The sequence below is a fragment of the Scylla paramamosain genome, chromosome 23, assembly GCF_035594125.1.
Source record: "Scylla paramamosain isolate STU-SP2022 chromosome 23, ASM3559412v1, whole genome shotgun sequence".
Taxonomy (NCBI): domain Eukaryota; kingdom Metazoa; phylum Arthropoda; class Malacostraca; order Decapoda; family Portunidae; genus Scylla; species Scylla paramamosain.
Window position 1 is genome coordinate 9,405,225 of NC_087173.1, and position 20,261 is coordinate 9,425,485.

The window sequence follows — 20,261 nt, forward strand, 5'->3', positions numbered from 1 at the left end:
AAAGGGGAGGGTTTATGCTACTTTTTTCCTAGATTAAAATGAAAGAAATGTATGTTTAAAGGAAGATATGAGTTTGCTAAAGAAAGAGAGATAAAATGTGTTCGTTTGTAATAGAAGACTTGAAAAAAACAACTACTTTCTATGTGATAATGATGAAAGTGACTAATGTAACCTCTCTCTCTCTCTCTCTCTCTCTCTCTCTCTCTCTCTCTCTCTCTCTCTCTCTCTCTCTCTCTCTCTCTCTCTCTCTCTCTCTCTCTCTCTCTCTCATCCCCAGCGCAACACAACTTACATCATCTACATCAACCTCGCAGGAGAGGGAGGCAACACAAACTCCTACACTGTTCTGGGCAAGGTAAGTCCTGTACAGCGCCCCTCGCCTCATCTGGCACTCATATCCCCGCCACAGGTGAGACGCGCCCTTCACATTACGTGGCAGCTAACGAGGCTACAGAGAGCACAGCGCAGGCGACCCAGATGTGATTTTTGTGATATACTGTAGGTCCGTATTCTGAAACATTTCTGCGCCGCATTTCCACTACTTTCAAGAGGCTCCAGTTGAAGTGACACTGGTTTTCAAGGGCGTGTTTACGATTCCAGTGACAGATTAACAAGGTTTCCACATTATGAACAGGAGGAACACTCTAGAGAAGCTGGGTAATTATCTCTGTGGTCTCGGAAAATAGTTGTAGTGAGAGAGCAAAGTGTTTCTGAGTACGGCCCATAAACTAATTTGAGGAGAATGTAATCTTCTGCTTGCCTAACTAACTCGATTAAGACTCACTAATGGAACTTCCTCTCCTTCCTCTTCCTTTTCCCCATGCTCCTCATCCTCTTCCTCCTCCCTCTCCTCTTCTTGTCTCTCGTCATATGTTTAATTTTTCTTTTTTTCCCTTGCAGTGCTTGGGCTTCTACTACAAAGGTTTATTCGAGAATTACCGGTCGACTTTCTCCCTTAAGTATTTCGAGACGCCGTTCATTCTGGTCTCCTGCTACAGCTCTGTGTATTGGTGAGTGTCTCAAGCCTCTGTCCGGTACCTTCTCGTCGTCGTCCTGTTTCTTTCTTCCCAGGTTTGTACAGAATAACAAGTCCACTGGTGTTCTGTTATTTCTTTGCGTTCTTTCTCTTCTTTCTCAGCCTTCCTCGATTTCTTTCTTTTTTTTCTTTCTTCTCTTCCTTCTTTTCTTTTTCTTCGTAGCTTCGTAAGGGATAAAAGGTCTGTTGGTGTTTGTTATTTCTCCCTTCTTTTTTTCTTGTTTTTTTTATGTTCTTGTTCTTGTTCTTATTTCCTTTCTTCTTCTTCTTCTTCTTCTTCTTCTTCTTTCTTCTTCTTTCTTCTTCTCCTTCTCCTTCTTCTTCCTCTTCTTCTTCTTTTCTTTCTTCATTCTTGTTCTTATTTTCTTCTTCTTTCTTCATTCTTGTTCTTATTTTCTTCTTCCTTCTTCGTTTTTGTTCTTATTTCCTCCTTTCTTCTTCTTCTTCTTCTTTTTCATTTTCATCTTCTTCCTCCTCCTCCTCCTCTTCTTTTTCTATTCCTCCTCTTCTTCCTTCTTCTCCCCCTTTTACCTCCTCCTCCTACTCCGGCCCTCTTCCTCTTTCCTCTCCCCCTCCTCCTCCTCCTCCTCCAGTCCTCCTCGTTTTCCTTCTCTACCTTATCAGACACAAAACAGCTGTAACACTACACACGAGACAGTCAACATAAATAATTCACAAACCAACGTGACTGAGAATAAAGAGACCCGCCTTGCAGAGACTGAGCGAAAAAGTAAGTAAAAAAAAAATGTGAAAAAAAGATGAAGAAAGAGATGAAGAAAAATAGACGCAAGAAATGAAGACAAAACAAAACCGAGAGCGAAATGAAAAATATACAAACGATTAAAACTCGTGATTTTCATAAGATTTCAGAATGTATGTTGTAGAATATATAGCTATGGTCACTCTTCTCTTTGTCTTCTTTATCCTCGTCCTATTTTTTTCCTCAATGAGTTCTTTTGTACATTCTCTGATCACAGGCAGTCTTGTAAGGGGGAAAGGTTGGCGGGGAGAAAGCCTTGTTCTGTATCTATCTTCTCCCTCCACATATGGTTCACTAGCAGTATTAGCAAACAGATCAACAGATGCCCTCGCTACAGCCCTTGTGTCATCTGGTATCTGTTCCCATGTATTCCTATGTATTATCATATCTACTGATGCTTGTTCTTCCCTTGTGTTCCCTCGTGTTGCAGCGTGGACGTGCCCAGCAGCCTGGTGTACGCCCCCTCCAAGGCTGCCCTGGAGTTTGCCACGAGGCACTCCTGGCGCCACACATACGAGATGGCGGTGGAGATGTGGCGTGTGCCTCCTCGCTCGCTGATGGAGGAGGTCGAATTGGACAACGTGGCGGGGTTTGAGGTGATGCTGAAGGCGTGATGGGTCGCTGGAGTACATTTCTATTTTATTTCATTTCATTTATGTACTTATTTATTTAGTGTTATTTATTTCTATTTGCTTTTTTTTATCTTTCTATTCATTTTTATTTCTTATTCATTTACATGTTCATTTTTATTTTTATTTTTTGTTATTCACCTATTTCTTTTATTATTTCTTTGTTTTTACGAAGGAAGGGTTATGGTGAACAACAACAAAAACTTATAGGAAAAAAAGACACATAAAAGATAATACATTAAAATAATATATAAAAAAAAAAAAAAGCAAAACCTCACAAGTGTATTTTATCTGAACAAATTCTACTCCCACATATTCCTCCATGTAAACGTCATTCAAAGTAACGTGTGTGTGTGTGTGTGTGTGTGTGTGTGTGTGTGTTTAGAGGAGTGACGACAAGCCTGAATCAATAAAAAGCGACACCTTCTTGTATTTCCGTGGTCAAAATAAAAAAAAGATATTACACGAGCACAAACAAGAATAATGTATGAAAAGTGACCTAAACAAAATCCTCAAGCCCAGTTAACAAGATAGGGTGAGAAAATAACAGGCCAAAGTTTGATCAAGTTAGACTTATATCATAAATAATAAACTGGCTGTCAAATAGAATGGTAGCTGAAGAGTCGTTAGTGCAATCAATAGGGAGCTTTAAAAAGATTACAAATACTTATGAGTAAGGGTGATGAATAGATGTAGATGTAGGAACTTCCACGAATACGCCTTACAGATTATATTATTCTCTTATATTCCTGTAAAATAGCCAAATATAACCCAGCTTAACCAAATCTGGTGGGAATTTTGTGAGTGGCATGTCCTTGAGTTGGTTCACCTGAGAAGATTTACTGTGTACGCCCAGAAAGGTAATGATGATGTGTCAAGGATCACTGTCCTAAATACATTGTTTTGGAAAGATGGACTTTTGATCAGCTTACGCGAGTGCACTGCCATACAAGACCTTCCATAGTGATTGCAAGAGACAGAAACTTCGCCATATATCTTTTAATTTATTTTATTTTATTTATTTTCATATACTTATTCCTTGTTCTCACAGAGGCAATGCGTCCTTCCTTAGTGAAACTTCAAGAAAAGAGCAGCTTATATAAAGATAAAAGTGTATTCTACAGAAAAAAAAATGCCTTATTGAAACTCAGAGAAAAGCAGAATATAAAAAGAAGAAAAGATGATCTCTACAGACACCTAAACAAAAAGAGGAAATATATAAAGAAAAGATTGAAACTTAAACAAAACAAGAAAATATAAAGAAAAGATGAACTACAGAAACCGAGACAAAAAACAGGAAAACGCAACCAAAAGACAAACTCTGATAAAACAAAACAGGAGAATATAAACACCAACTCTACAAAAAAAAAAAAAGGAAGACATAAAGAAATGAACTCTACAGACAAAAACCTTATGGAAATTCCGACAAAAACCACCAGAATATAAAGAGCAAGACGTCCTGTACAGAAAGGTGTCTTCCCAGCACACAAAGAACAAGTGTTTACCTCCTACGCCGCCTCGCTGAGTACGCGTGAGACTCCTGCTTTACATTCTACTTCATATTCTCGCCTCACTTCCTGTCTGAGGCAAAAACTACGAGGGAGAGTGACGGGCGTGGATAATATTGTCTCGCAAAACACACACACACACACACACACACACACACACACACACACACACACACACACAACAAAACAGTTAAAATATTCTCCACTAACTCATCATTTCTCAGACATTTAGGTGCAAATCACTTCAATAAAACTAGTAAGCAAAAAAAAAAAAAAAGTAAAAACAGATACGAGTCAATAAGTGAGTGTTTGTCTTGTGTGCGAATGTTAATACGAGAGAGAGAGAGAGAGAGAGAGAGAGAGAGAGAGAGAGAGAGAGAGAGAGAGAGAGAGAGAGAGAGAGAGAGAGAGAGAGAGAGAGAGAGTGTGACGTGGCGAACTGCAAGCACACACACACACACACACACACACACACACACACACAAAGAATATTAACCCATCAACTAAACTATTTATTCTTTATCCCTAAATCACATACCAACCATGAAGAACAAAATATACACTTAACAAAATTGAAACCTTTTTTTTTATCTCCTTTAGTTATATTTGCGTCAAAACCAAAATATCACTAAGTTTTCCTGGTTACTGAGAAGGAAGCGTGTGGGAGCCTTTGTGAGTCCCTTACAGTGGTGGTGAGAGGGAGTGTGGTGCGGTGTGCTTAGTGTGTGGTAGTGGTGTGCGTGTGACCTTCCGTGGTGTGTGTGGTGACTTGTGGTGTCTCGGAGTGTGTCTGGTGTTGCTATCAGTGTTGGTGTGTTTACAGTGACTGCAAGATTGTGGTAAGGACGCGTGTGTGTGTGTGTGTGTGTGTGTGTGTGTGTGTGTGTGTGTGTGTGTGTGTGTGTGTGTGTGTGTGTGTGTGTGTGATCATGGTAGCGCCGAGACACTTCAGAACACTTGTGGTTTTAGCAGCCTTCGTTGTAATTTACCTCAAGGTCATTACGGTGCTAACCAACACCCACAACAACCAGAGCAACAACAGCAACAACCACAACCAACACCACAACAATAAACACAACCATCACCACACCACGAAAAAGTACCCAACCAACATCAGCCACAACAACAACAATAACAACAACAACAACAACAACAACAACCACAACCAACACCACACCACTAAAAAGTATCCAACCCACAACATGAGCCATCGCAACCACCACCACCACCACCACCACCACCACCACCACCACAACAACAACAACAGTAATCAAATTCACAACCACCATTACATTGACACAAACAACCGCAACCACCACCACAACCAGAGCACCTTAGAGAGGCACCTATCAGGCAGAGGAAGACAAAAAGCAGCAGCAACAGGTAAGACCTAAACCTACGTTCAGTTTAATTAATGAATACTTTTGTCAGGTGCGATGGGAGGATTGAGTCTCAGGTAATAGTGGGTGTGGGAAGTAAACTGAATTAATGTATGCATAAATATATCTAGGCAGTAAAAATCTCTTCGTAATGTTGCAAAATGAATGTAACGGGAGTGTTATTTACTATTGAGTGATCGATTTTGTTATTTTACATCATAATACAGTTTTTTTTTTCATTTCCCTAACTATATCTTTACTTTTAACACTATTGCTTTTTATTTTCCTATACGTATTTTCACTCGCGTCTAAAAAAAAACTCATAACGTTAACTTCACTATCCCAGCGCTATATGACCTCACTACTGTGACGTCATTTACCTCAATACATCAACAAGTCCAAACACTTATCTCCATTTCCATCCTCTTTGGTCATATCTGGAACCACAGGAGCTGAATTAATCCGGGTGACCTCTTGGAACTTCTAATGAAAGTCTATTGTAAGTTAGAATTGTATGGAACTACTTACTTTTCAACTAAGAATATTACAATGCACAATGTTTAACTCGCTGACTGTACAAGAGCTGCCACAGAACTTCATAAAAACAACATTTAGCATGAGTACTGAATTCAGTTACCACACACATAGCGGAGGAATACGTAGGATAAGACGCCCTTTCAGCTTCCTTTTATTTTTATTTTTATTCTTATTTCTTTTTTTTTTTCTTTCACGAGCGACTAGTTTTATAAAGAATTCTTAGTTTTGTCGTTTATTTTTCGAGTACTCCATATTCTTATTTCTGTAGTGTGTTTTATCTCTAAGTCAACTTTATATTGAAATATTATTTATCTATTTTTTTTACTTTTGAAATATTCAAATGTTATCATGTTCTTATTCTACTATTATTACTTTTTGTTAATTTTGTTATTTACGTTATCTTCTTACGGAATTACCCACTAATATAAGTCTTGTTCTGACGACTTTGTATACTGTAGACCATAACCTAATGACTCTTGACGTTTTATTTAATCTATATTTTTTTGTAGTCAATAAAATCTATCTCTTCCCAGCAGAAGGCGAGGCAGAGAGCAAGGGCGTGGGTCCCCTGGGCGTGCTGGTGGTGGAGGCGGCAGTGGGGGCGGCGGGGCTGGAGGTGCGAGTGGACGGGGTGAAGGTCAGTTCTTAACCCAAACTCAGCGCGGGAAGTTATCGCGGCCAGATTACGCGTGTTTACTTTGCTCTTGACTCCCCGGCCAAGCAGCTGCCAACACTGTGCCCGGATGTTCATTTCACACTAATCGAACTTAACCGAACTTCCTAACCTCACTCATCACCACTCCCCAGATGCTCATTTCAGCCAAAGCTAACCTAACCTCATAACCTCACCCAACACAACTGCCCTGATGTTCATTTCACCCTAACCTAACCTAACCTCACCCACCACAACTGCCGTGATGTTCATTTCAGCCTAACGTAACCTAACCTCAACCAGCACAACTGCCCTGATGTTCATTTCAGCCTAACCTAACTTAATATAATCTAATACCACTTCCCGGATATTCATTTTAATGGTTTACTTTGCATTCTGTTCCCTCAACGCCAGTCAACATTAATGGCTGAGCTGACTTCGCTGTGTAGTGTGAAGAGAAGACCAGGAACAGATTAAAAGACCCTGGAGAAAACAAGTTGAGGAATGAAGACTGAGGAAAAGACGGAGAGTGCGATGGAAGGCTGGAACTGCGCTAGAACTGCAAAGGATGGGAGTCACAAAGGAAGATGCAAGGGACAGAAAAAAAAAAAAAAAGCGTAGAAGACTCTTACATGGCGCCAACCCCTGACTCTTGACAAACGGTGAAAGGAGAAGATTAAGCCATTATAATATTATACATGATGCACTAACCCTTTGACTGCCACTCGGTATACCTTTCCCTAATTACCAATCACTCTGCGACATCTTTACTTGTTCTACAGCCACATCCAATCTTTGAACTGGGAAGAAATTGCAAAATGTATTCTTTTTCATCGTTAACTTTCTTGTAGATGCTTATAAAGACTTCGCGTATTGCTTCTAATGCTGCTGATTGTTTCGTGTTTCAGTGAAAGGGTTAATATGATGATGCATTAATATGTAATCCATGTTAATGACAATACAGTCAGTCAATCAGTCTAACCTAATCAGTCTAACCTAACCTAACCTAACGCCGCACGCTTGTCTCTGTCTCTTCCTCAGGTATTCCACGCCCTGAACCAAACAATGTCATTACAAGGCCATGTGGTGAGGTTCCACGCGGGGCTCCACCTGGTGACCCTCGATGAAAGGTCAGGCGAAGTGATGCGTAGCCAGACCTTCCTCACCTGGCAGCCTGAGACCAGCCGCCAGGTGGCCCAGGCGCTGCGGGATGCTGGTGAGGGAAGGCTGCTGATCATCGTGGGTCTGGTGAGTGAGTGCCCAAGGTGATGGTGAAGGTAATGGTGATGGTGAAGGTAATGGTGATGGTGATGATGGTGATGGTGATGGTGGTGTGAATGATGAAATCGAGTAAACTGATTCACTCACTTCACTATTTATCTATTTTATTTATTTATTTTACTTATTTATTTATTATCTATCTATTCATTTTTATCTATTTATCTATTTGATTTTCTTTTTTTTTAAGTCTTCTTATAGGCCAATAATCTCTTCACAAATCCTGGCAATTGATAGACTCTTGGCTGATCGGAGAGGACTTGTGGTCGAAGGAAAATTACACTGAGAGAAAGGAAGTGCTGTGTGTTGCTTGACTTCTCACTGCGCCTGTACCTGGAGCCTTGTTCGCTCATGAAGAAATACGGTGACACTGATTACTAAAGATTACAGAGAAAACACACAGCAACACACTCTTGGATCCTTGATGAAAAGACATTCTTGTCTTAACGGAGAAAAAAAGCTGTTTATCATGTTTTTCCTGAACGGCTGGTGACCCCTATGACCTCCCTCTCTTCCCTGCCTCCCCAAGCCGGAGTTCACCATGTACCTGGGGCGCAAGGTGACGCGGCAACTGGCCTCCCTCGGCTCAATCTTCGCGGAGCGGCTGGCCAAGGACGAGGCGTGGTGCATGGCGGCGTGGAAGGGCTGGGGCGTGGCAGGCGAGGGCCTCACTATCATCCACCACAGCCAGGGCGAATACACCAGGCAGGCGTCGCCGATATCGCTGCGTCTCATCATCCCCCGCAGGCAACGTGAGTGGCGGCGAGAGACGGGGACTGCAAAGCCTCCTCAGTGTGTGGCTGTCTGAAGGTCAAGCCTTCATAATCATTTTCAAGCTCCAGCCAAAGAAATGAGCCAAAGAAATGAGCCAGTTATGTGCCCGTGGCTATATCCTAATGGCTATGCATGACTTGCAACATTTGGGACTGAGGTAAGTACTCTGTTCCTAACAAGAGAACATTTTGTCCGTCAGATCCGAGATGCACGTGGCACGCGGCGCCCGGCATGGAGGAGCGCGCCGCCTTCTGCAGCACTTACGACGGCTACGGCGCTTTCTGCAGCTGCCATGAGCCGCCCTGGTCGCCACGCCCCGCCTCGCCTGTGAGACTCGTTGCAGCTCGTTGGTTTGTGCCATACAGTGACTAACGTGCCCCGCGTGATACAGGTGCTAATGACCCGCGTCCCAGGTGCCCTACGCGGCGCGGGAGGTGATCCCCGTGGCGGTGGTGACGGCGCGGCGCCTGCCACGCTTGGTGCGGCTGCTGGGCCAGCTGTGGGCGAGTCCCGGGGGCCTTGACACGCCCGTGACGATCTTTGTGGATGGCCACATCCCCGAGGCGCGCAGCCTGGCGGCCCTGCTCAGGGTGCCCCTCGTGGAGCACCAAAACTCTGGCACGCCAGGTCAGAGGTCACCACAACACTCGGGAAGGGAAGGTGTTCATGTGACATTTATACTGAAATCGAAGCTGCTATAAAAATAGGGACGTAATGACGCCATTCCTCATCAATATTCACTCGCCATCACCACAAATTCCTTGAAATGTCCTTGACTCTTCATTACCTTTTTTGTTCCTGCGTTCGCTAGCCTCGGTCTCACCCCTTTCCCTCCCCACCAACATTCCGACCCATCCACCCACACCACCACCACCACCCACTGCCCGCCTCACTCATCCGCGCTGCGCTTCACCCTCCCTGCAGGCACCTCGCAGCGGGTCAATGAACACGTCAGGTTCACGCTGGAGAAAGTGTTCCACCTCCACCCGGAAGCTGACCTCGCCATCATCCTGGAGGACGACCTTGTGTTGGCTGCGGACTTCATCCCGTGAGTGGCGAGGCAGTGAAATATTTCTTACTGCCAGTGATGGACGGCGGGGCTGGAACTGGCTCTACTATTATTACTCTTACTAACATTACTATTACTTCTACTACCACAACTAATATTATTATTGCTGCTGCTACTACTACCACTGCTACTGCTACTACTACTAGTACTACTACTACTACTACTACTCCTACTACTCTTACTACTACTAAAAACACTTCTACTAGTACAAACACCACTAGTATCACTATTTCTACCACATCCACCAACAAAATACTACTATAACCACCACCATTACAACTACCATTACTACTGGTGGTGATAATACTACCACTATTACCACCACACCAACCAAAACCATCACCACCACCACCACAACACCTACTACTACTACTGCTACCATTGCAAACATCACTAATGCCACAACTAATACTGCACCCACCAACAAACCACCACCATCATCACCACCACAACAACAACCACCACCACCCACAGGTACTTCCACCAGACAGCAGGGCTTCTCAAATCCGACCCTTACCTCTTCTTCGTCAACGCGTTTAACTACAACTCGTACCCGCACACGGCCCAGGACCCTCGGCGGCTGTACCGGGCGCATGGGATCCCCGGATACGGCTGGATGACCACACGCAAGGCCGCCGCGGAAATGCTGGCCGGCTGGGTACCGCTAAACCAGGTCAGTAACACGAGCAAGATCACGAACGCGGCCAGGTAAGATGCGGAAGTTGTCCGAATGGGTCTGAATGCTTTGGATGAAGTTGCATTCACCCACTTTACTAACGACAAATAAACACGAGATGGAAAATTAGATATGAATAACGTGATTTTCTCCCCATCCACTCCTCGTGATAGAAAATGGAGGACAAAGAAAACGTGTCTTTCCCCTTTCCCTCCCTCCCTACAGACGGGCGCCTCGTGGGACTGGTGGGTGCGGGCGCGGGTGATGGGGACGCGGGACATGGTGATCCCCGAGGTGCCCAGGACGCGGCACATGGGGGGCGGCGGCGTGCACATCTCGGGGTTCGATCAGGTTCTCTTCTCCAGCCAGCCACTCAACACCTTAGCCAACGTGACGCTCGATGTGGACAGGTGAGTGTGACGATGACAGGTGAACTAATTAAGCCTATCCATTTAGACAGGTGAAACGGGTGAAGGGTCGGACAGGTAAATTTAATTGGTCAATGCATTTTAGACAGGTATGTGTGACGCGTAACGCAACAGACAAGTAAACTAATTTGGTCAGTGCATTTAGACAGGTGAGTGAGACGTGACGAAACTGACAGGTAAAATAATCAGACAGGTGTGACGGTGACTGTGACAGGTGAGCTAATTAAGCCATTCCATTTAGACAGGTAAGTGTGATGGTCCCGAAGTAGACAGGTAAACAAATCTGGTCAATCATTTAAAGGTTTTCTTTGAGCAGCTTTCTTCAAAAAAAAAAAAAAAAAAAAAATGAGCTTGGCAAAAAGAACAAATAATTCAGTTAAAAACCATTAAGAAGCAATATTTCAAAAGAGACTAACAAAGAACAACAAATCGAGCTCAAAATCATTAAAAGACAACAGCTGAGGTGAGGCGCCTATGTAATTTAAGGAATCTTCATATACAACAAAACCATCGCCAAAAAGTAACTCATCCAGTTAAAATTCATGAATACACAATAGCCCAGGTGAGGAGGTAATCTAAATACAAGGAATCTTTGCATGTAACTAAATCACTGCCAAAAAAAAAAACACATCCAATTAAGACTCATTAAGGAGCAATAGATGAGGCGAGGTGCTAATGAGGGAGTCTTGGCCGCAGCGCACGTGAGGCGGAGTACGAGATCCGCCTCCTTCAGGACCTGCGGGAAGCCGAGGTGGTGCCCCTGACCCGACATCCCTGCCAGGTCATCCCCGTCCCCATGCACAAGGTCAGTATCGCACTGATTCACATCTATTAAAAAATAAATAACAGTGATAAAGATAATAAATTAAAGTAATGGTTGGAGTTAAAGAATAATAATAAAAAAAAGAAAGAAAGGTAATTTCAGGATAAAAGTAAAATAATAAGTAGACAAAATAAAGTAAAATAATGATTTGGAGGTTTGAATAAAAAACGCTGATAGTAATATTGAATAGAAAAACCACCATTTCTTTTTTCTTAAGAACAGGAAACACAGAAGCATGACACAGAAAACAAACACTAAAGTAGAAAACAAACAAAAAAAAGAAAGCATATAGAAAACAGACGAAAACATCTATAATGAAAAACATAAACCTCTACATAGCACAGAGAACACAAACAACACACCAAATTTAAAGATAGAAAACACGCATGCTGAAATCATAAAGAAAAACAGAGAGGATAGTTTTTACAGTAGAAATAGACAACCAACACACACACACACACACACACACACACACACACTAAACCTTGCCAAGTAGAGAACACAATCAAAGGTATATTCAAGTATCTTTTTTTTTTCTTTTTTCAATTCCTAATCATAGGCGTTCAATAATTTCAGCATCATTCAGCCAAACACCTCAACAAACGCCCCTTAAACTCCATAAATTCCAATAACATTATGTAAAGCTTAAGAAAGAAACTTCGCAGGGATCAAAGTGGCAAGGAGAACAGGAGGGGGTAAGCAGATGGGGGGTGGGAGTGAGAGGGGGCGTAGGACCGGCAGGGGGCGGGAGGAGGAGTGTAGAGCCAGTAGGAGGGCGGGAGGAAGGATTGTAAGTCCAGCAGGTGGCAGCGGGAGGAGGCGAGACATCAGTGGAAGGGCGGGAAGACTAGAGGTGAGAGGCAAGGTAACAAAATGAGAGGAAGGAAAAGAATTATAAAAGTCTTGCAAAGAAATAGTAAGTAACTCTATAGGATATTCAGTTGACAAGAAGAGAAGGTGGCAGGGGTGATAAAATACTACCCAACAAGTAATAGAGTGTTATTCCACTAAAAAAGGGCAGGAAATAATAGATTCTGGCTCGATAAAGTTATTCAAAGAAGAGATACGAAGAAACTGGTTCTTAAATAGAGTAGGACATGAATGGAACAGACTCCGCAATTAGCTTGATAGTGCTGAAATATTGGGGATCTTTAAAAGAAGAATCGACAGATTTATAGATGAGAATGATAGAGTGAAACAGGCAGCCAAACATATAGGAACTGCCACATGTAGAGCTGGTGGCTTCTTGCAGCTTCCCTTATTGCCTTATGTCGTTAGCAATCAAGTTGTATGTCCCGAGCATGGATGAGGATGATAGGTGGAAACGGGCATACGCGTTTTTATACAGGGACTGGCCACGTGTAGGCCTGATGATTTCTTACAGCTTCCCTTATTTTCTAATGTTTCTTCTATATGGTTCATGTGTGGTTCAACTGGGAGTTTTAAGACAGCAGACGAAATTACAGATGATTACAGATGAATGATAGGTGGAAATAGAGAGGCATGTTTTATACAGGAACTGCTACGTGTAGACCTGATGGCTTCTTGCAGCTTCCCTTATTTTCTTATGTTCTTATTTTCTAACCCAGACCAACAAGACGTACGTGATCTACATTTACCAGCCGGACGAGAACAAGAGGCACCACGCTTACGAGATTGTGGCGACGGTGAGTGTGCAGAGCGGAGGATGATACGGGGGAAGGAAATAAGCAAGAGAACAGTAAGGAAAAGAAATGGGATGAGAAAACAGAGAAGGCGGAATGGAATATAATAGAAAGAGATAGATAAGGAAAAGAACTAGGATGAAAAAGAAGGTATTACATAAAAGAAGGAAGATAAAAAAGGAATGGGATAGTAAAGTAAGAGGAAGGAGGAAGGATATACACAGGAAAATGAAAGAAATACAGAGAGCAAAGGAAATAAAAAGAATAGGAAAAGGAGAAAAGAACGTATGAATGAAAGTGGATGAGAGAGAGAGAGAGAGAGAGAGAGAGAGAGAGAGAGAGAGAGAGAGAGAGAGAGAGAGAGAGAGAGAGAGAGAGAGAGAGAGAAATAAAAAAGGAAAGAGGAAGCAGGAATTAAAGTCGAAGAGGGAAAAGAGAAAAAGAAGGTAAAGAGACAGAAGAGTAATTATTCCCACAAAGTAAGAGGAAAAGAGTGAAAAGAAAGGAGAGACAGAGAACACGTAAGACGGATGAGGAAGAGAAAAAGAAAATGAACACAAGGATGAATAAAAATTTACACATAGAAGAAAAAAGAACTTGGAAAAAATAATAGACAGAATAAATAGCGAAGAAAACAATAAAATTATAGCAAATGAGAGAAAAAAAAGATGAGATAAGGATAAAATGAAAACTGAGACAATAATAACAACCTGCACTAATTAATCCCGACCTCGGTATCTGAAGGAGAAAGAGAACATGAAAAAGAGATAGAGAAAAGTAGAAATTGAAAAAAAAAAACACTCAAAATTCCAGTAAATGAAACTAAATATGAGAAGAAAAAAATTAAGATTAAGATAATAAAAAACAATGTTAATTACACCAGTTCACTACAACGACACCATCTCTCTACCCTTGAAAAAATACCAAAACCACCAAAATTACAATAAGAAACAAATAAGACAAGAAAATAATAGACACTAGGAAAATAACAATAATAATCCACTGTAATTAATTCCATCCTCACCATCTCTCTATCCTCTCCATCACCATCCGTCTACCTCCCCCAACACTCACAACCTCACTACACTTCTCTCGCTTTTCCCTATCCATATGGAGTCCCGGCTTCTTATTACCCTTATCCACTCTCTCTTGTCTAATGCATCCTCTCCACTAAGGTCCTTCTCTTTCAAGTCGGCCCATATATAGTCACCTCACCGTCTTCGTAGTCTTCCTCTTCCTCTTCCGGGATAGCAAGCCAGTTAAATTCAGCGCCGTTCTCAAGCCCACATAGATGAGGAGGGTTTGAGGTAAGAGGGACATCCATCAGTAAAATCTAAAGCCAAAACTATGGAAAGGAGCCCCATACTCCACCTGCGCCTCTATTAACACTCTCTTCCATCCACAGTGCCTTGGTATCAACGACAGGGATATCCACGAGAACCTGAGGATGATGGTAACTTTCCCTTTCTTCGGTAACCAAGTCTACCTGGTGGCGTGCCCTGTGTCTCCTTACTGGTGAGTGTGATGACGTGATGTAGTTGTATAGTAAAAGCAGAAGGCTCTCTCCCCACCCTCCAGTGAACAGAAATTAACAGAGGGGATACAGGGTGAGGTAGGAAAAGAGAGGGAAAGATATGGAAGGAGAAGGAAAAGAAGGATGTAGCAAGAAAGGAGAAGAAGGAGAATGGAAAGTAAATTGAGGGAAAAGGGGAAGGGAAAAGAATGCGTATGATAGAAATTTTGAACGGGAGGGGAAAAGACTGAAAGGGAGAGAAGAAAAAGAAAAGGTAGAATAGAGGGAGAGAAAGGAAAGAATATATTAGGGAATGGAAAGGAAGGCAAGAAAAAAGAAAACAGAGAAAGAAAGAAAAGAGAAGGAAGAGAAAAAATTAACATGATACAAACATTAGTGTAGAGATAGAAACGAGAAGGAAAGACGAAGGAGAGTAAAGAGATGGAAAGGAAGGAGGAAGAGAACGCAATATGAGGAAAGAAAGATACAAAAATGAGAGACTTTGAAAGAGGAAATGAGAAGAGGAGATAAGAATGAGGAGGTGGGAACAGGAAGAGGAAGCAGATAATAAAATGTAATTAGGGACAAAGAAACGAATAATCAATTACATCAAGAAAAACAGTTACATCATCCACATCACGCTCAGCTACTCCACTCTTCCTCCACACCTCCCCACACCTAAGGACCCACTCTATACCTCTTCCACATTCATTCCACACCTGCAAAAGACCCTTACATCCATTCTACACCTGCACACACATCTTCACATCCACTCTACACCTGCACACACAACTCCACATCACTCCACAACCACTCCATACTCCCACATTCATTCCACATCTGCACATACATCTCCACATTTTATTTACACCTGCACCAAACTCTACACCTGCACACACACACTCACACACACACACACCTCCACAACCACTCTAAACCTCTGCAACACTCCAAAACCACTCTAAACCTCCACAACACTGCATCCACTCCACACCTGCACACACACCTCCACAACTACCCCAAACCCCCACACACCAGAAAAAAAAAAAAAAAACACCTGCCTAAACCAACATTCTTATCAACCAAACACCAACCCCACAACATAAGACCAAATAAACACAAGGGAGGTTTCAAGACACTTACCCTTGAAATTTGTACGATTCCTATAACCCTTTCTTAGGACTGGCACTTCGGTGAGCCTTTTTTCTCGTTATTTTTATTGCCCTATGCCAGTGAACATTTTATATAAAGAAGTAATATCCAAGGAAACCCAAGGAAACCCAAAAAAAACTATACTAAATACACTACTACACAAAATACGCCCCCTTACCATATTCTCCCTCCTTCTTTCTGCATTCATTCTTCCTTCTTTCCTTCCCATTGCACTCATTCTTCCTTTTTTTTCTTCCTATTCACTTACTCTTCATTCATTTCTTTCTATTGCATTCCCTCAACCTTAAAAGAAAAGATATTTAAAACAAGAGATAGGAAGGAATTGGTTCTCATAGTGATAGATGAATGGAATAGACTCAGTAATCAGACTGTTAGTGCCGAGTCATTAGAGGTTTAAAGGAAGAATAGACATTTTTATGGATGGGGATGATAGGTGGAAATAGGTAAGGAAGCTTCATACAAGGACTGCCCTGTGTAAGACTGATGGTTCCTTGCAGCTTCCCATATTCTCTTATGTTCGTATGTTCATCCTGTCTTCCTTTCTATTAGATTTACTCTCGCTTCCTTCGCCCACAGCCGGCCAGGACGTGGAAAAGTTATCTACTACCCAAACGAAGAAGATTATCACTACGCCCTTCAAAACTCAGTCATGAAGCCAGCCCTCGAGGTGTCCTACGCCCTCAGGACTCCCCCGCAGGACCCCCGGCAGGTGTTCGCCCTTGAGAATAGATACATTGTGAATTATACAGGAGGAGGTAGCACCCCGGCCCCTACAGAGGATGACCTACTTAGATAGAGGTTATGGGTTGGGGTGTTTATAGATGGGTAGATAAAGGAAGGTTTTATAATATGATACTTTTGTTTCGGTCCTTGCTGCTCTTGTTAGATAGACAAGGTGGGTGACTGACAGAAGGTTCAGTATTATAAGTAGATAGACAGGTGGGTAGATACATAGTTAGTTACTTGACAACCTTTAAAGAGAGAAAAAAAAATGCCTCTCAACTCTAGATAACTTCTCTTAGATAAACAAATAGATTGATACATAGTCAGATGGATAGATAGGTAAGTAAATACAGACAGATAGACAGTTAGTTAGACAGGCAGACAGGCAGTCAGATAAATTTCAAGCGACCACATCTGACACAAATATACGACCATTTCTTAATTTAATAATATATAATATAAAATAATAACCTTTTTATACCATTACAAAAATTCCCTTACACTCAATCACACTCCCTCACTCTTCTTCACCCATAAACACTCCTAAAAATCTATCCTACAAAACCTTTCCTAATATCCCATCCTTCCTCCTCCTCCTCCTCCTCCTCCTCCTCCTCCTCCTCCTCCTCCTCCTCCTCCTCCTCTTCCACACTCACAGGTAATTCAAACATACACACACCCACACCTAGCACTACTTTATCATGTATTAAATTGAACCGAGAATTAATACCAGAATATTCTCGTAATTTGTCAGACAGTCCAACGCACGCCCGGGGAATTATTGCAGTCCACCCTGTTAGTTCGCGTTTTCTATGCACCGTACCCTGGGAATAATAGGTGATTTTGATATGGATAGGGATCTGTAGGTAAATGTAATGTGCTTATTGGTGTTACTGCCTTGAATACTCTCTCTCTCTCTCTCTCTCTCTCTCTCTCTCTCTCTCTCTCTGCTTATGTTTTATCCCGGAAATCGACCAAGGAAATAAACACTGGAAGAAAAGAAAACGTTACACTCTATCAAGTCATTTACTGCAGTGCTTTGAAATGGAAAATAAACAAGTAAATGAATAAGCAGATAAATTAATAAATAAGGGAAAGGAAAACGAGTCTTGTATACCTCACGAAACGTTAAAGCAAACCCAAACACACCTGAAACACACCTGAACCCACGTAAGCCAGGCTCAGCACAAGTGTCAGTTTGCGTCAGTCCACACCTGTGCGGTTATTTCCTCACTGAGTCAAGGACGTGACGAAATGAAAAGAGGAAGGGAGTTGAGGTATAATATTCTTCTCAGACAGGCAAAGAAAATAACTTAGTCATACATCAGTGTTGCTTGTGATCCCTCGACACGCACAATGGCTGAGGAAGATGGAGAGTATAAATAAAGGTGCAATTATGGGAAATGCGACAAAGGAGAGAAACAAAATAAAAGAATAATAAGAAGAGGGAATAATAGATGGAAATTATCGGTACGGTTCCGAGACCTTCGAATATATCAGTGTTGACGTAAGGAAACTAGGAAAATTTGAAGGAGGATACAGGAAATAGAAGAAACTTAGGAATTTTGTAAGAGAAAATGGTGGAAGGGTAATTGTAAATACAGGAAACGAAAAAAAAAAATATTGAAAGATGAAAAAGTGAAGAAAAGCAAACACAAACAGTGAACACACAAAAAAAAAGGAAAAGAAAAGAAACGGAAATATAAAAACGCTAAACCAGCCAGCAAAAACAAAAACCAACAAATAAAAATCAAAACCAACGAAAAAAAAATAAAAACTAGCAAAAAAAATATTAAAAAAACGGGAAACAAAAAAAATAATTAAAACATGAAATCCAAACAAGAACCAATAAAAAAAAGTAAACTAAACAAAACATCAAACAAAAACAAAACCACCAAAACAAAAATACAAACAAAAAAACAAAAGAGAGGCGCAAAGCAAACACAACTACAAGCCTGGCAAACAAATGAACAAGAAAAACAGGAAATTATTCAGTTTTTCCTGGGAGATGTTTCCCTCCTGAATAGTGCAGGAGGGGAAAATAAAAGGAGAAAGAATTAAAAAAAACTATAGGTAAATAAATAAATGAATACACAAATCTCTCTCTCTCTCTCTCTCTCTCTCTCTCTCTCTCTCTCTCTCTCTCTCTCTCTCTCTCTCTCTCTCTCTCTCTCTCTCTCTCTCTCTCTCTCTCTAGTGGGCATTTATCACACTGTTTACACCTCCATCATGCCTTCACGCACCTCATAAAATTCCAACCTAAACAAACATCTACACATTCCTTTCTTTCACGCCCACTTAAATTACATGCTCCGTTTTTTTTTTTTTTTTTTTTGTGTGTTTTTTCAACTTTCCCTCAGTTTTCTCCTCCACAAAAGAAAAAAAAAAAAAAAAACTCGGAGCTAAAAAAAGAAGAAAATGATAATAATAATAATCTACACATTCCTCTCATTCCCGTCCACTTAAACTACATGTCACGGTTTTTATTTGTTTATTATTTTGTTTTCTTTTGCTCTCGCTCCGGTTTTCTGTCAAAATAAAATAGTTAGTGCTAAGAAATGCTCCTACAATGCCTTATTTTTTTTTTTTTTTATAATCTTTCTATTTTCTTTATCAAAATAAAACCACATTTTCTTCCGTTTTCTCTCAAAATAAAATAGTGCTAAATAGATTAATACAATATACCTATTTATCTTTTTTACTTTGTTATTTTCTCTATTAAAACAAAACAGTTGGTGCTAAATAAACAAAAATACCCTTCATTTCTTTTCTTATACTTACATTTTCCCATCACAAAATAAATAAAAAGATAAATAAATAAAATCTTTGCTGCTATACAATAATGATAAATAAATGAAAAGATAAATAGGTGAAAACAAACAAACAAATAAATAACAAAACAACATAAAAAACAAACTTGCTACAACAAACAAAAAAATTCCTTTCATTTAACCCCACTTGACTCACATTCACATTTTTATCAACACTCCGTTATCTGTCACAAAAAAAAACCTGACGAAGGCCCCGAAGAACACACGCACGCACTCAAAGGAGGAGGGAGTCGCCTAAGGAATGTACATCCCCTTCAGGAGTCGCCAGTAAGGCCTTGTAGGTGATCAGGGTGACTAGTTTCTATGAGGATGAAGAGAAGGTTATTATAGATTAGTTGAAAGACGAGGGCGGTGAGAGGTTGGTGGTGGTGGAGGAGGAGGAGGAGGAGGAGGAGGAGTGTGAGAGATTGGCACAGGAGGAGGAGATTGGATGATTGAATGAATGGAGTGATAGATTAATTGATTGGCTGACTGACTGACTGACTGATTGACTAACTGACTGACTGACTGACTGACTGACTGACTGACTGACTGACTGACTGACTGATTAATTAACGCGAAAGATAATGAATTGATAGAGGAAGAGGAAGAGGAGGAGGAGGAGTAGGAGGAGAACTAGAAGGACGAGAAGGAGGTGGTGGTGGTGGTGGTGGTGGTGGAGAAAAAGTGATGGTGGCAGTTGTGGCGGAGGACGACGAGGATGATGAGTTAGTGATGGTGGGGGAGGAGGAGGAGGAGGAGGAGGAGGTGGAGGAGGAGGTCTGGGAATGCCATTACTCTCTCCCTCATGATAATAAGATCCCCCTGC

General features: G+C 41.5%; 2 protein-coding genes and 1 long non-coding RNA gene across 24 annotated transcripts in view; 2 read left to right on the plus strand and 1 right to left on the minus strand.

The window, feature by feature from the left end:
- Positions 1-20,261, minus strand: part of LOC135112120 (uncharacterized) — a 91,504-nt gene that overhangs the window by 4,201 nt on the left and 67,042 nt on the right. For 7 of the 22 annotated variants that reach the window (XR_010274082.1, XR_010274083.1, XR_010274073.1 and 4 more), the window contains one exon: positions 10,776-11,554. The exons of 3 other annotated variants lie outside the window; for them this stretch is intronic. The gene's annotated coding sequence lies outside the window, so the exon portion shown is untranslated. Of the gene's footprint in view, positions 1-10,775; positions 11,555-16,056; positions 16,182-17,352; positions 17,447-17,771; positions 17,983-20,261 lie in introns of those variants that run through there. 12 more of the 22 variants (XR_010274078.1, XR_010274076.1, XR_010274086.1 and 9 more) reach the window with 7 other exon arrangements.
- On the plus strand, positions 7,474-10,563 carry LOC135112122 (protein O-linked-mannose beta-1,2-N-acetylglucosaminyltransferase 1-like). The gene is made up of 6 exons (XM_064026134.1): positions 7,474-7,749; positions 8,309-8,531; positions 8,753-8,880; positions 8,967-9,180; positions 9,478-9,601; positions 10,097-10,563. Exons 1-6 carry the CDS (start codon positions 7,567-7,569, stop codon positions 10,332-10,334), a joined length of 1,110 nt encoding a protein of 369 aa, XP_063882204.1. The 5' UTR covers positions 7,474-7,566; the 3' UTR covers positions 10,335-10,563.
- Positions 11,693-17,937, plus strand: LOC135112124 (uncharacterized). The gene is made up of 3 exons (XR_010274089.1): positions 11,693-13,216; positions 14,619-14,728; positions 16,476-17,937. It is a non-coding gene; the product is annotated as an uncharacterized LOC135112124 (long non-coding RNA).